This window comes from Thermobia domestica, chromosome 13 (assembly GCF_964235325.1).
Source record: "Thermobia domestica chromosome 13, izTheDome1.hap1.1, whole genome shotgun sequence".
Classification (NCBI taxonomy): domain Eukaryota; kingdom Metazoa; phylum Arthropoda; class Insecta; order Zygentoma; family Lepismatidae; genus Thermobia; species Thermobia domestica.
Genome location: NC_137466.1, coordinates 84689000 through 84703960, shown reverse-complemented (window position 1 = coordinate 84703960; position 14961 = coordinate 84689000). Strand labels below are relative to the sequence as shown.

The window sequence follows — 14961 nt, the reverse complement described above, 5'->3', positions numbered from 1 at the left end:
CGCTGCCACCATTTCTGTCGCGGCCACGAACGGTCTCAAGGGGAAGCTTAGACCTTCGTGGTGGACTGGTAGGATTCTCAGTGTTAGAAAGTTGTAGAACACCGATTCTATCATTTGCATTTAAAGAACAACGAATAGTTTGTTCACGCTCCCAAGTAAGCTCAGGTAGAATTCAAAATATAGGTTTTATATACATGAGCGCTTAACTAATTTATGGGCGTACTGACAGGGTGTGAAGACACCGATATAGAGAACGATAGCCAAGAACAACAAGTATTTATATACCGCCAGAGGTTAATTATATCACAACAAGATTAATTCATTTCAGGGCCACTATTTATGTGGGCCAGGGTTCGAGTCTCAATGTAGCCACCAACTTAAGTCAGCGGGTACATATCCCAACGATTCTGTTATCAAATTATGTGCGTGACGCTAGGTATCGCATGTCACAGGCCGACAACAATTATGTCGCGCGTGCACATTCCACCAATCTGTCACCAAAGTATGTCTTGGTGGAGGAGGTTGTTATTAGTACAATAATAATGAACAATAGCAAGAGGTAGCCTTGAAAAAGGCTGTTTATATTGATAGCAAGAGGTAGCCTTGAAAAAGGCTGTTTATATTGGGACTTCAAATTAGTCCGTGTCAAAGAGGAGCTATGCAGCTCGGATGATAGATGGTTAAATAACATACAATTTCAATAACAATCGAGTGAAGGCGCAAAGGCGAAGATGTCCATCTCAAGCAAATAGGCTATCGAATGACCACTCGTCAAGGGGGACAGCTTTAGGGTCCCGTAACAATACAAATAACAAAAGCAAGGCGGTTTTAGTCACAATGAGGACGAGGGTGGTCAGTACACAAGAGAACGAATGATTACGAGTATTAAGATATCAGCGAGAAGGCGTCAGCGAGTTGGAATACCACTGCTATCAGCCAATTCAGAATACTTAGCAAATTAGCATATCAAAACTTATTATATCATTACAATTAAACACGAGATTACTGCTCGAATTAAAAGAGATCTAGGAAATCAAAAGTAATTAGCAATTCACACAAACGATATTTAAGCAACAAAAGGTTTCAAAGTAATTTTGAAACTACTTGGGAGGTGATCCCCTTTACAGTTAAGCGACTTGATGAAAAGATAATGCAAATGACAGTTACATGAAAATATTAATTAAACAGTGATAACCCACCTGAGGTCCGTGGTCCTACCTCCAGGCACTCTAAGTCGAGATGGGAAGACTCCGGGGCTATCTTCGACGCTGCTGTAGCCGTTTCGTACGCACCAGGTAGCACAATCACTTAAAAGCACTAAGAACACTATTACGAGAAACTTACTTGTACTTCGAGCGGCTGAAATACAAGAACAGGATAGACGGACGATGATCAGGACTTCATGTAAGACGATGTCGTCACTGAGCTTCGTACGGGATTAGAAGTCTTCGGAATATTTGGGACTTCGCACAGGCTGGTCTTCTCCTGGATGGATGATGGAATAGAGGTGAGACGAATGGTGAATGCAGTTCCCAGATTCGAACTACGTCCAACAGGATTTCATTCCACAGGTCATCTGCCTTCTCCAGTAGACTACAACATGGGCACGTCGATACGAGGCGTTAATATAGATATTGAGAAAGAATTATGAAACGTTCACCAAAAGGGAAGTATTGAGAATGTTTTTGGAATGACGTAAACAACGCAAGTTCGAGTTAGGAAGAATTTTATTAGCTGGCTCGAATAAGTCCGTAGACTGAATACATTACAGGGAGACTTTCCTACATGAGGTCTTCTACGCAACTCAGCGTTAGCACAGGTTAACGAATATTGTTTTAGGAAGCATTTAGGTACACAAAAGTTGAATTAATGAGAGATCTTAAAGAGATCCTTGTAGAGCCAATGTTCAGATTAGGTAAGCAGAATCTGAGTAGTAATAACTAAGTTTGTAGGTTGACTGTATACTCACAGTGAGAACAGAGGTACTGTCCAGTTGAGCACTTAGGATTGAATTAGTGATAACACACACTGCTCATCTCCAATGATGAATCTTTATGAAATATCCGTGGTGGAAGGAATACCGTCCTTACGCCGTATGATGGAAGTTAACAGTCACTGCCGACACAATAGCACAAGTCGGTGAGGGATGTAACAAAGTTTCTCCCGACCGAAGAACGGGCTATAACAAGAGTGTCAACGTTCCGGCGTAGTTCCAAGTTAGACTGTGGACGATAAGTCCATGTCGTGGAGTTTGATGGAACTTTAACTGAAGGAAGCAACAAGCTGGAGCTTGTGCCACTCCTAAAGGTGATCGGAATTTCCCCCGAAGGGGGCAACGGGCGGAGGCCCGCGCCTCTTCGAAAAACTATGGAATCACTCCCGAATTGACGAAATTGAATCTAAAGAGAGATGTCCTCACTTTTTGTTTGTCCTTATCATTCTCACACGGCACTAGGTTAGGGACGTGTGAAGGCAGGGGTAAGTCAGGGTTTTACCTGATTGGATTTCTAATTATTTATGAAACGAATTTAAGTTTCTGCGACTGCGTAAGCAGGCGGAGGGCGTATCCTAAAAGCTTCCTTTACATGAGAAAATTTCTTGATACAAAAACCCTGATAACCTGAGAAGGTTAACATTTGACCTCATGTGTACAAAGAGTCACTTTTAGTTACAGATAGTACAATTTACTAAGACAATCTTAATTACACCATGACTCTCCAAACACATTATATTTCTAATAAAATTTCAAGAGTTCAAAAGTTCAAACTTTGCAAGTGTGCTTTAAAATAATAATTTAGGTCTGTGACAATTTATATTACTAAAACGTCCAAAAACAGAGTGAATAATCAAATTTATAATCGAACACTTGTGGTTGTATTACAGGAAGATGAGACTCTGTGTCAGAGTTTTTGAATATATTACTGGCTAGCAAAATAACCTTTTTAACCTTTAAGTTAACTAAATGAAAATCGGATTAATGCTGTAGTATCTATTTATTTAAGAGTTGTGATAACCAAAAGTAGGAATCTATTACTTTCCTGTAGGCGGAAATATTATCTTCTCCAGACGAGAAAGGTTATAGTTTAACTGATTCTTGAGCAGACAGTCAGCTGGCTGGGAGGGATGAAGCAGACAGAATATTTCATCCAAGAAAAAAAATAAAGACAGCTGGAAGGAACTTGAATGCGCGAAGAGAATGACTAACATTTCCCTGTTCTCTCGTTTTTCCTTGTTTTAAGATTTAAGAAAAAATAAACTTGTCTACGCAATTAGAAAAATAATTGTCGATAATTGTTTGAGTAATTGTGGAGTGTGGCAAAAATTTTGGCGCCAATTGAGATGGCGCGTGTGGCACACTACAATATGAAGGCATTACTGATCTTCCGTTGAGGACTGGTCTGGTATATAAAAGCAAAATCTGAACGGAGAGGTCGGATGTGCTTTATAAGTCTACTTTGTATTCAACTTGTAAAATAAGTAATTCCATGTATTGCAATAATGCAGTTTGAAACTTATTATTACTTTTTTCGCCTCTGAAGGAAGACTGATTTAAAATAGCGACCCCCTAAAGGGGTAATCTTAAATAACGCATCGAAATCAGTAAACTGTAAAAAGTTCACTTTTGACTAAAGCAATCTACACTGCTGTGTATTCAACTGGTGAGGAAATCATACCGTTTTCTATGTGATTCCTCATTCAATTCTTGGTGGAGACGAGGTATATAATGGATCATATAATTATGGAAGTATTTTATGGTCCACCGTATACTCGCCTTAAACATACGAAAGAACGAGCATGTACGGGGATGGGTAGACGTTAAATTTATAAAAACGGTCAAGCGTGTACTTACCAAAACTTCCAACATTATACCACTGATGGAGACAGAATTGTCAGTGTTAACCGAGCATAATAATGCAACTGGAAAGATATTTTAATTAAGAGGTAGCTCACTTTTTCTAGGAAGCCAGAAATAACAGTAATGAGAATTGGAAGCACTGCACACAGGAAGTTATCTAATCGCCTAATCTTGATTTTAAAATGTAACTAGTTTTCACTCCCCTTCTTTACCACAAAATGTCGCATGTTATAGTTACGTTGAATTTCGAGGGAAAGTATCGTGTTGTCTTATCCATAGATGTTTTCTTAAAATTGCCAAAGATTTCCTTACAATTGACAAGTATTTTGTGCCTAAATAGAGACGAGATTTTACTTTAATTCAAATTTATTTCACTTTGGTTTCGGGCGGAAAAGAAATTTAAAAACGTTTCGATTTTGTAAAAACTTAAAGGCAAATGTAATGGAAATTATTGAATAAATAATTTATATCAATCACCATACCAAATAAATGTTGGTCTTCCAGGTGTTAATTTCCAAAATTAATTTGATATTTTTTTCTTTTGCGTTTAATATCCTACGTTTATGCATTGAGGCAAGAGAGATGGTGATAATGAGATGGATGATAATGATGGAATGAAGAAAGTAAAAAGAAACGGGAGAACGCCGAGAAAATCCATGCACACAGTGTTCGTCTACCACAAAACCCACTTCACAGAGATAAAAAACGTGGTATACGTAAAAACATATTTTACGTGAATAAATCCTGTAGTTTTGGGACTTAACGTACGATTATATGTAACATCCTGCAGCAAACGTATAACTGAAAACATATGTTTTATAACACTTAACGTACGATTATATGTAACATCCTGCAGCAAACGTATAACTGAAAACATATGTTTTATAACACTTAACGTACGATTATATGTGACATCCTGCAGCAAACGTATAACTGAAAACATTTGTTTTATAACACTTAACGTACGATTATATGTGACATCCTGCAGCAAACGTATAACTGAAAACATATGTTTTATAACACTTAACGTACGATTATATGTAACATCCTGCAGCAAACATATAACTGAAAACATATGTTTTATAACATTTAACGTACGATTATATGTAACATCCTGCAGCAAACGTATAACTGAAAACATATGTTTTATAACACTTAACGTACGATTATATGTAACATCCTGCAGCAAACGTATAACTGAAAACATATGTTTTATAACACTTAACGTACGATTATATGTAACATCCTGCAGCAAACGTATAACTGAAAACGTATATTTTATAACACTTAAAGTACGATTATATGTAACATCCTGCAGCAAACGTATAACTGAAAACGTATATTTTATAACACTTAACGTACGATTATATGTAACATCCTGCAGCAAACGTATAACTGAAAACATATGTTTTATAACACTTAACGTACGATTATATGTAACATCCTGCAGCAAACGTATAACTGAAAACATATGTTTTATAACACTTAACGTACGATTATATGTAACAGCCTGCAGCAAACGTATAACTGAAAACATATGTTTTATAACACTTAACGTATGATTATATGTAACATCCTGCAGCAAACGTATAACTGAAAACATATGTTTTATAACACTTAACGTACGATTATATGTAACATCCTGCAGCAAACGTATAACTGAAAACATATGTTTTATAACACTTAACGTACGATTATATGTAACATCCTGCAGCAAACGTATAACTGAAAACATATGTTTTATAACACTTAACGTACGATTATATGTAACATCCTGCAGCAAACGTATAACTGAAAACATATGTTTTATAACACTTAACGTACGATTATATGTAACATCCTGCAGCAAACGTATAACTGAAAACGTATGTTTTATAACACATTACTTATAAGTGTTCCATCTATATGTACTTTCCGTATAGGCTGAAGGAACACTTTCCGTATGACTGTATATATTTAGGCGGTAAGGACCTCACATACAGATGGACGTATATAACATGAAGCTGACACATGTAACATACGTATATGTATGGAATATACGGAAGACTGTTAGATGTCAGACACCCTGTAGCTGGATGGTATAACATCAAAGCGGGAAAAAATATTACGTATGTAGTATATGGATAATATATTATCTGTACAGATTTCCGTAGTAAACATATGGATGCCGTATATTCGTACAATATACCGCTGTTCGGATAACGGATTTTTCTCAGTGTGGCGGAGGCTGGGATTGAATTATGAACTCACACACCAGAGGTAAGCACTCTACCCCTGAGCTACCGCGACTCCTTGATGTTTTGTTCTTTACATTTGATCAGAAAAATATGTTCTTCCTCAAATTCATTAATTTACAGTTTGAAATATTTATTTCTAATATTACCCATTACGTATATTCGTTCGTCTTTCTCCAGTGTTGCACTTTTTCTTCTGAAAACATAGGGAAGCTTTATTTCTGAATCATTCATTGATAGCAATTATTTTCTATTCAGAAGTGACTATTAAAACAAAACAAGAGATTAGAATTGTTTCTTATTATTTCTTCTTGTAACAACAGTTTGTCTTTCGTCATGATATGAATAATGTAAGTAAAGTTTAATCATGTGGACACTATTTTCAAAAAATCGTTTATTTTTTTAATATCTATTCGAATAATAATTATTTATTGCTAAACGTACAATATGTGGTTGCTACAAGCGAAAGATATTACAAGCGGACACTAGCCTTTTGTATCCCTTTGTAGATTTGTGGAAATTACGCGTTGCTAGTAGTGTTAGGTTAATTGCCAAAGTAATTACCACAGGGACTCTCATTGTGAGCTGGCGGTCATAGAAGTATTATCTTCATTGGCAGTACCGAAGAGGAAGCAATATAGAGGAAAAAAGGAAAGAAAAAACAAAAAAGGTTAGCTCTGTTCAACAGGAAAATTAATTTCAAATAAAAAACTTCAGAAAAAAATGTATGTATGGTAGATTGGGGCCTTTGCAGTAATTATACGATACAAGAGTAGTTTTCCCCGCAAAATTGCTATCGTGATTAGATTAGGAAGTAATTATAGAGTGTGTGTGCAGGCATGAAAGAAAAGCATTGCAGATCTATTGATATATTGATTTAAATTAATTAAAAAAAAACGATCTATCAGATTTTTATTCTTCCTTTCAAGCTAATGCATATCTCACAGAATGCCGTGGTCGTCAATGAATTGATAACTATATACATATTCTTTGTTTCACTTGTTTCTCATTATCATAAAACGTCTGTATGTCTTATTCAGTCTAATGTAAAGATTCCGTAAGGTTATTCGCAAAGTTAAAACATAATATACAGAGAGAAAAAAATATATGTGACATACGTAGAAACGTAGGTTACATGCGTAAATGCTGTAGTTTTTGGACTTAACGTACGATTATAGGTAACATCCTGAATCAAGCGTATAACTGAAAACATATGTTTTATAATACAATCGTATAAGTGTTCCGTCTATACGTACTTTCCATACGAAACAAAGAAATGTATATAGACATTCAGGATCTCACATACAGATGGACTTATATAAAATATAGCTGATGAAAGTAACATAGTAAACGTATGTAATATACAGAAGACTGTTAGGCCCGTTACACAGTCAAGCGGAGCTCCGCGCTCCGTCTTCCGCCCTCCGCGCTACGCGCTTACACAGTGATCCGTAGCTACGCGCTACGCGTCACGTGATTACATACACAATTCTCCTCAGTCAGTGTTGCGAGTCAACATGAGTAAGATCGAAACGACAATAGTGGCTTCTTATCTCTGTAAGAAGAGGAAACGAAGAACACAGAAAAATAGGCGGTTCCAAAGCCACCCCTTAGTTACTCAAAGAAGTTTGAAGGGAGCTTTTGTGACTCTTTATGTAGGTTTGCGAGAAGATTAGAAAAAGTTCTTCAATTATTTTCGCATGTCGGTCCGGTCGTTCGATGAATTAATTGGAAAAATTGCGAATCTCACGATTTTTGTATTCTACGCAAGCGGGATCCCATAAACATGGTCTTAATTCAACTTCTGTAATAAGTCTTTCTGGATCAATCTTCATTTTGGTTTTGCTACTATGCACCTTGCTCTTTACATTTTAAAGGGAAGTTGCTGCTCCGCGAGCGGAGTTCCGCTTGACTATGTAAGCACCCATTTGCTCAATGGTCCTATCCGCCTCGCGGAGGACGGAGCGCGGATAAGGCCACGCGGAGACTGCTCCGCGCGCGGAGGCCTCAGCGTGACTATGTATGCACCCATAAGAAACAATAGAACAATCTTGCCACGCGGAACTCCGCGTGACTGTGTAACGGACCTTAGATGTCAGACATCCTGCAACGGCATGATGTACCATCTAGTGAGAAAAAGGGAGTACATATGTAACATACGTATAACGTATGCTCCGTACAGATTTCCGCAGTAAACTTATTGATTCCGTATGTTTGTACAATCCGCGGCAAAAAACCTGCAACATGAGGATGTAAGTTTATTGTGAAACTACGCCTAACAGCACAGGGAATGAACATAACGTCTATGTGGAACGAATCACGCCAGGATAAACCTCTGCCTCCTCCCGTGCACACTTATTTTGGAGCAAAAGACTTCGTCATTTCACAATAAACTTATATGCTTATGTTGCAGGTTTTTTGCCGCGGATTGTACATATACCGCTATCCAGATGACAGATTTCGCTCAGTGTAGCTTAGGCCAAACAATTATAAGTCGGTGCTACGCAATCGATTTGTTACTGTGTATAGCACAATAATATGACAATGGTATTATACTACGTAACTACTAGCTAAAGTCTAACAGAACTTCTCCCTCCGAGGAACATCTTTCGAGACTAATTTGAAAGATTTAAATGATTTGAAACAGAACAGTTTTTGTATAAATTAAAAGAAGACATACTTTTACATGAAACTGCACTGAAATGAGCTACCTGTATATTTTACACCAAGAGAATTTAAGGAAGAGAACAGTGCAAGCAGTCATCTATTTTGTGATTATATGAAATGTAGGTTCCTAGTACGACATATGTTTTGTAATTTCATTAGCTTACTAATTGTTGTTAATTTCTATCCCAATTAGAAAACATGTTAATCTGTACATAACGCTAATTCCTAATAGTAAAGAATTACGCTAATATATGTCGCTACCTGCGCTGCCTGCCTGACGTTAATAGAAGTCGCTAGCGTGCAGGTAGTTTGTCGATTTAAAACTATTGTGGCGACTTAATTCCTACTTATAAACTGTATTGTTTCAATTTAATTAATTAATCCAAAAAATATGTAATACAGAAAAATCAAAGACAGAAAGCGCGAGCAAACCACTTCCCTAATTTATATAAAATGTGGATCTCAACCTTTGGAAGATGCTTTTAGTCTTGATCCTATTTTACTGTATCCAAAAATCGTGTTATCCTTTGTAATGCACTTTTTTTTATCTTTTGTTAGTAAGGCAAAACACTAAATTACCACCCAGAAGTTATTTTCTCCTTTTTAATGCATTTTATATTTTTTCTTTAAAAAGTTTTTTAAATTGTTAATCTTTATTCAATATCGTACAATTAATTCTTTATTCCTAATTTCCTTAACTTAATAATATTGTATTACTCAGTGTGTGAGCTTACTTACAGCATACAAATATTAGATGCTCAAAATTTCGTTATGGTTAACAGAACGCCTGATCGTCTGCAACCAATCATGCTTGTGAGGGTATGGGTTGTATAAGCAACAGACGCTTGACCATTATTTCTAAATATTTAAATAATTTCATTAATTTTACAGTAAAACGATCAACTAGAGCGAAAATTATGTGATAATACAGTATTGCATTTTTATCGAGTTTACGTATGTAAAAATTCAGAGTTCTCGCGTTTACCTATCTGTACAAAAATTTCAGAGCTCTCATTAATATGGAAGTGTGTGAATTTAAGTTGCAAGATTTGGGTCTAACAAACAATAAACGGAAAAGTAACCTAATAAAAGCGTATGGTTTCTTGAATGCTTAAAATTTCTCAGAAAATGCATTCTCGAAAATGTACTGATATTTCAAGATATATTTGTCAGGTAACTAAAATAAACCAATTCAAATATGTTATAACAAAAATATTTCCTTCAACACATATTACGCACAGAGGTCCGGAGCTCTGTGTCTTTACATAATAATGATGATGATGCGTAATTTGAGAAGTATAGAATACATTAACCATTTTTTATTTTAAACAAAGGTTGTGTATAGACTTACATTCTAGGTTTTGTTGAAAGTTCCCAACGTCAAACCCGAATAGCTTCTCTTGTTTGTATGTCTGATATACCAACGAAAAGATAAAAAAATTAAAGTTGCTTGTCTGTTTCTACAAAAATCAAGTTAATCCAGGGCTTATATTTATTATTTACGTATTTGTTTTCCTTTTCTTTCAATTTGTAACGAATGATTATGAACAATGTCGTGTAGCTATGGCATGCTGGTAGCAACTGACTTATCTTGCGTATCAAGTCCTCTTCTTTCTCCTTGCAGTATGTGATGTCGATGCCTGAGGACGACCCTCGACGGATGGACGAAATCCGAAAATACGCCGCTATCTATGGCCGATTCGATTGCAAGAGGAAGCCAGAAAAACCTCTCACTCTGCATGAGGTAAGTCGAAACTCTAAATTTGACACTAATTTTCTTTGAATTTGTTGGCTCTTGAAGTTATAATATTAGTTTGTTAAAAATAAAAATAAAAAATATTTACCTTTTTGTGGTTAATAAACAATGGCCACCGAACAGATTTCAGTCAAATTTGACAAATGCTCTAACTTTTCGTGTGTTTCCTTTCCTTCTAACTCAGAATTTAGTCACACGTAACAATAATAGGGCTCTATTGAAGAGGGTGTTTGAAAGGTTCTAGTCTCCCCTTTCTATAGAGCGTCTCACCCTTAGATTGCAGTACAGGAGTAAATGGCAATGCTTTTCCTTATGCCCATTGTTGCCAAACTTAGCCTGAATTTTAGAAATAGTTTATTTTACTAGGTATGAATAAATTATTGTAGAACATTGTATTCTCTATCAAATAATCTGTTTTTCTCACATCGAGAAGAATTTTCAAGTATTGAAATACATTGAAAGAGTGAAATCTTGCTAATGGCAAATTCTAACGTCGCGTTAAATATATCACGTCATAAGTTCGGAACTCTAAGAGATACAACATTGAAACTTATACAGCTATTAACACCATAATTCTTGCCAATGTCGGAAAAGTCTGCATTCAAAAAAACTTTTTGAATTTTAAAATAAAAAATAAAATGTAAGAGAAAGTGCGTATACTATTGCAATGCAATATCTAAAAAGTTGACTAGTGGGAAACTTTTTTATTTTTCAGGTTAGATGGGGGTGCAAAGCGAGAAAAATTTTGAGAAAGGATTGAAGTTATTTTTAAAACAAATTGCAGGTCGATATCTTTCTTTCTTTAGGTTTTATGACTTTTAGTGTTAAGAATCAACTTTCCAAAGCGCGCGCATCTGACCAGAAGAAAGGCAGTGACAAATCTTGCCAATGTTATTTTCCTTATAATGTTTGTTTTAAAGTTACTGATGTAGAGTATTGTGCTATACCGATGAGTGTTTACTGTTGATGCTATGCGAGCACGAATCTACTGCTTAACGGAAGCATATTCGCAAAATCGAATCCTGGACCTCACCTACGATAAACATTGCGTCAACTCCACTCAATCTTAAGTTCCACTACTTACTTTGCTTGTTTTCCTTGAGTTGCACGCACGCAAGCACGTACACACACACACACACACACACACACACACACACACATATATATATATATATATATATATATATATATATATATATATATATATATATATATATATATATATATATATATATATATATGACAAATATCTATTAATAATAAATCTCCTCATTCCTGGTGATAAAAAGCAATTAGTTTTGTAATTGATTCATTATGGTTCGCATGTAGTCCTTAATGCTGTTTCAGATGCTGACAATTTTGACAATAAAAGTTAGTTTCGTTTGCAATTCCACTTCTCTTATTTACTTTGAATACACAGATGAAAATGACAAAAGCGTTCATAACAAATAACTTTATGAGCTCACAAAGCAGAATGAAAGGCCTCTTTATTCTCCCCCCCCCCCAATGATTCTTTAGGAAGCAGGGTTTGATAATTCTGTTTGGTTTTGTTTCCTCGCCCAATGATTTGTATCTTGTTGGCTGTCATACGTGATTTAAAGTCACAACTTGCGCGTTTGTTTAGAACGGATACAATGGGGTTTATTTTCATTCTTCTTATGTTTCCAGACTGATATTGTGTGTCTGAGGTGACAGAAGTGAGTATAGAAACTAGGAGGTTCAGTTCCTATTCACCATTGCATATGTCATCATCATCATCATCATCATATTTTATTGGCAGACCACTTGCTGCAACTCAGAAGCTTCCATGATCCACGGTCTTCGGTATTAACTTCTTCGTCTTCACGCATGATTTTTCTATTTTGATATCGTCCAGTAATTGTAGTCTCTTTTCGTCCCCTCCCTCTTTTTCCTGCCACCATACCCTCTAGCACGTCCTTCATGATACAGTTTTAAACATTGGAAGTGCGGAAAAGCCGGCTTCACAATATACTTTATTATGTAACATGTTTGACAAACGGAATTGGATTAGCGGATATTTTGCGTACACAGACGAATGAGCGTTCTCGTACGTCACATTTTCTCGTCACTTATCACTATCACCCTACTCGTTTTCACTCTTATCCAACTTCAGTAGCAGTATCTTACCCATTGCTATTCCTTAGTTTTCCGCACAATCGGTGCAGGAAATTTCTGTTTAGAAGTGTTTAGCCGGCCATTTATTTCAATCATATGTTTTGCTATTCGTTTCATATGTTCTCTCGATTTCATATTGCTTCCATCAAAATTTTATTGCAACAATTTATAAACCATCATTAAAAAAATAACTTCTAACACAATTGCTAGACTGTTATTTCGTACCCTCCAATTCGCCGTTCTAAATGAATTTGCGCGATTGGAATGACAGAAGAGTTGAAAATATATGAATTTAAGAAGGATTTATTTACAGACTCATCACTCTTTCTTTCTTGTTCTTTCTTCGAAAAAAAACATACGGCGGAAGAAATGTGGCAACAGCGCGCTCCATTTACTCTGTACTGCAATCTAAGAGTGGGACGCTCTATAGAACTCCACAATTCTGAAAAAGTTAATTAAAATTTAACGTTTTTGTTGAAACTGCTTTTCTTAGCTCTTCTGAAATAAACTAAATTTATAGTTTAACGATTCTCAATTAGGTCTTTTAGGCTAAATGAAAGTGGATAATTAAGAAAGTAATTTGGTGGGATAAGAATGTGGGAGGAAATAGGAAAACACGAACGTTGTCCACCACAAACCTACATGGCGTGTGAATGAAACCAGGCAACCCTAGCACCAAAGATGAGAGCTCTACCACTGAGCCACCGTGTCCCCTTTTAATTTTTCTCTTCAGCACTAAAGCTATGTGAGACAGATGTCGTAACAGTTACTGATTAATAACATTTTTGTTTCTCTATTGGAAAGACCCGGGTTCGAATCCTGTGACCGTCTATCCTGGCTGAAGTTTTTCCAGATTTTTTTTCTGAGTTCCACTAGGCAAATGCAGGGATGACACCTTTTAGTAGGTATAGGCTCTAGCCGACTCTCTTCCACTTCTTTTTCCCTCCTTCTTTTCCAGGGAAATTGGACTCTCGCAGGCTGTACTTGGAAGTGTGGTAAATAAATAAAATGTTTAACGTGAAATCCTTATCACATATTCTTTCATAGGTAATCAAGCCAGGATCACCCACAATACATAAAGGCGAGAAATATAGCCATTTCGGTATGAGAAATAGCTGTCTAACATATACTTGCATCATTAAATCGTACTGCAGAAATTAGCAGATTATATATGATTAGGTTTCATATGTATGATAGGAAACTTGAGTAAACTGACAAATCCAATAGACGTGACATTTTAAGTTCAATAATTCAGGTAGAAAAAAGTCTTATAATTCTTTCTTCATATCACAGTATTAGTGAAGTGTTATACCAATCAATATTTCTAATATACTTGAAGCTTCATGCATTATTAAACCAGCTTGAAGAGTTCAATTTAGAAACAATGTTTTTTAAAATACAGTAAATGAAAATTTTATGTCGGAAAAAGTTTTATGTATACATATGTATTGTCAAAAAATCTTTGTTTATATTAAAAACATACCTGAAGCGATAGGGTCAGTGAACTTGAAATTAAAATTAATTGAATATTTTTGTATAGATATATTTTTTTGGGTGCTAATATAAATTAATTCTTCCTTTGGTAAAGTAAAATAAAAGAATATATATATATATTATATGAATAAACGGAAAATATTTATTCTTTGTTTTTTTTAATTGTACTTTTTCGATCATAAGAAAATAAATTACGGAGAATGATAGTTTCTAATGGTGATCAAAGAGGATCAGTAGTCACGTTAAAGAAATAATGTGATTGTGTCGTTATGACAAAGTTTCTTTCCTAAATGGCTTGAAGAACAAAAAAGTTCTATCATGAGTGTTCGTTGTATAGAACTCTCATTTTTATATAAATACTTTTTTCTTTTACACATTATTCATATACAGTATAGGCATTCATAAAATTTTGACGATAAATGTGCCATCCAATGTATAGAAAGTATATTAGTAAATATTGGTCAGAACTTAGATCTATTACCACTTGAAATTCTGAAGAAACAAATGCAGTTAAACTTGGTTATGGTAATATCGGTTTCTAAGACACCTTGTTTATTGCATCAAATATTCAGAGGTAACAACTAATTCCTCATAAAGCAATTGATTTTATTCCATGATTAGTACGGCACTCACAAAGGCATCAAGCTCGTATATAACTTATCTCAAACTTCTATCTAAAATATATGTTAGTCGAGTGGTCAAATACATTCCCAATCTTCGATATATGATACTGGTATTGCACATATCTCGCTTACAATAACTTTCATTCATAATGGCATTATTTTTTGGGTCCCGTTATAACCAAGCTGAATTGTATA

General features: G+C 35.4%; 1 protein-coding gene across 6 annotated transcripts in view; it reads left to right on the top strand.

The window, feature by feature from the left end:
* The window catches only part of nab (NGFI-A-binding protein homolog), a 287733-nt gene that overhangs the window by 187393 nt on the left and 85379 nt on the right, over positions 1-14961 (top strand). For 5 of the 6 annotated variants that reach the window (XM_081735998.1, XM_081735996.1, XM_081735997.1 and 2 more), the window contains exon 6: positions 10361-10501. In XM_081735998.1, the coding sequence (XP_081592124.1) occupies positions 10361-10501 (141 nt within the window). The remainder of the gene's footprint in view (positions 1-10360; positions 10502-14961) is intronic. The other variant, XM_081735999.1, reaches the window with a different exon arrangement.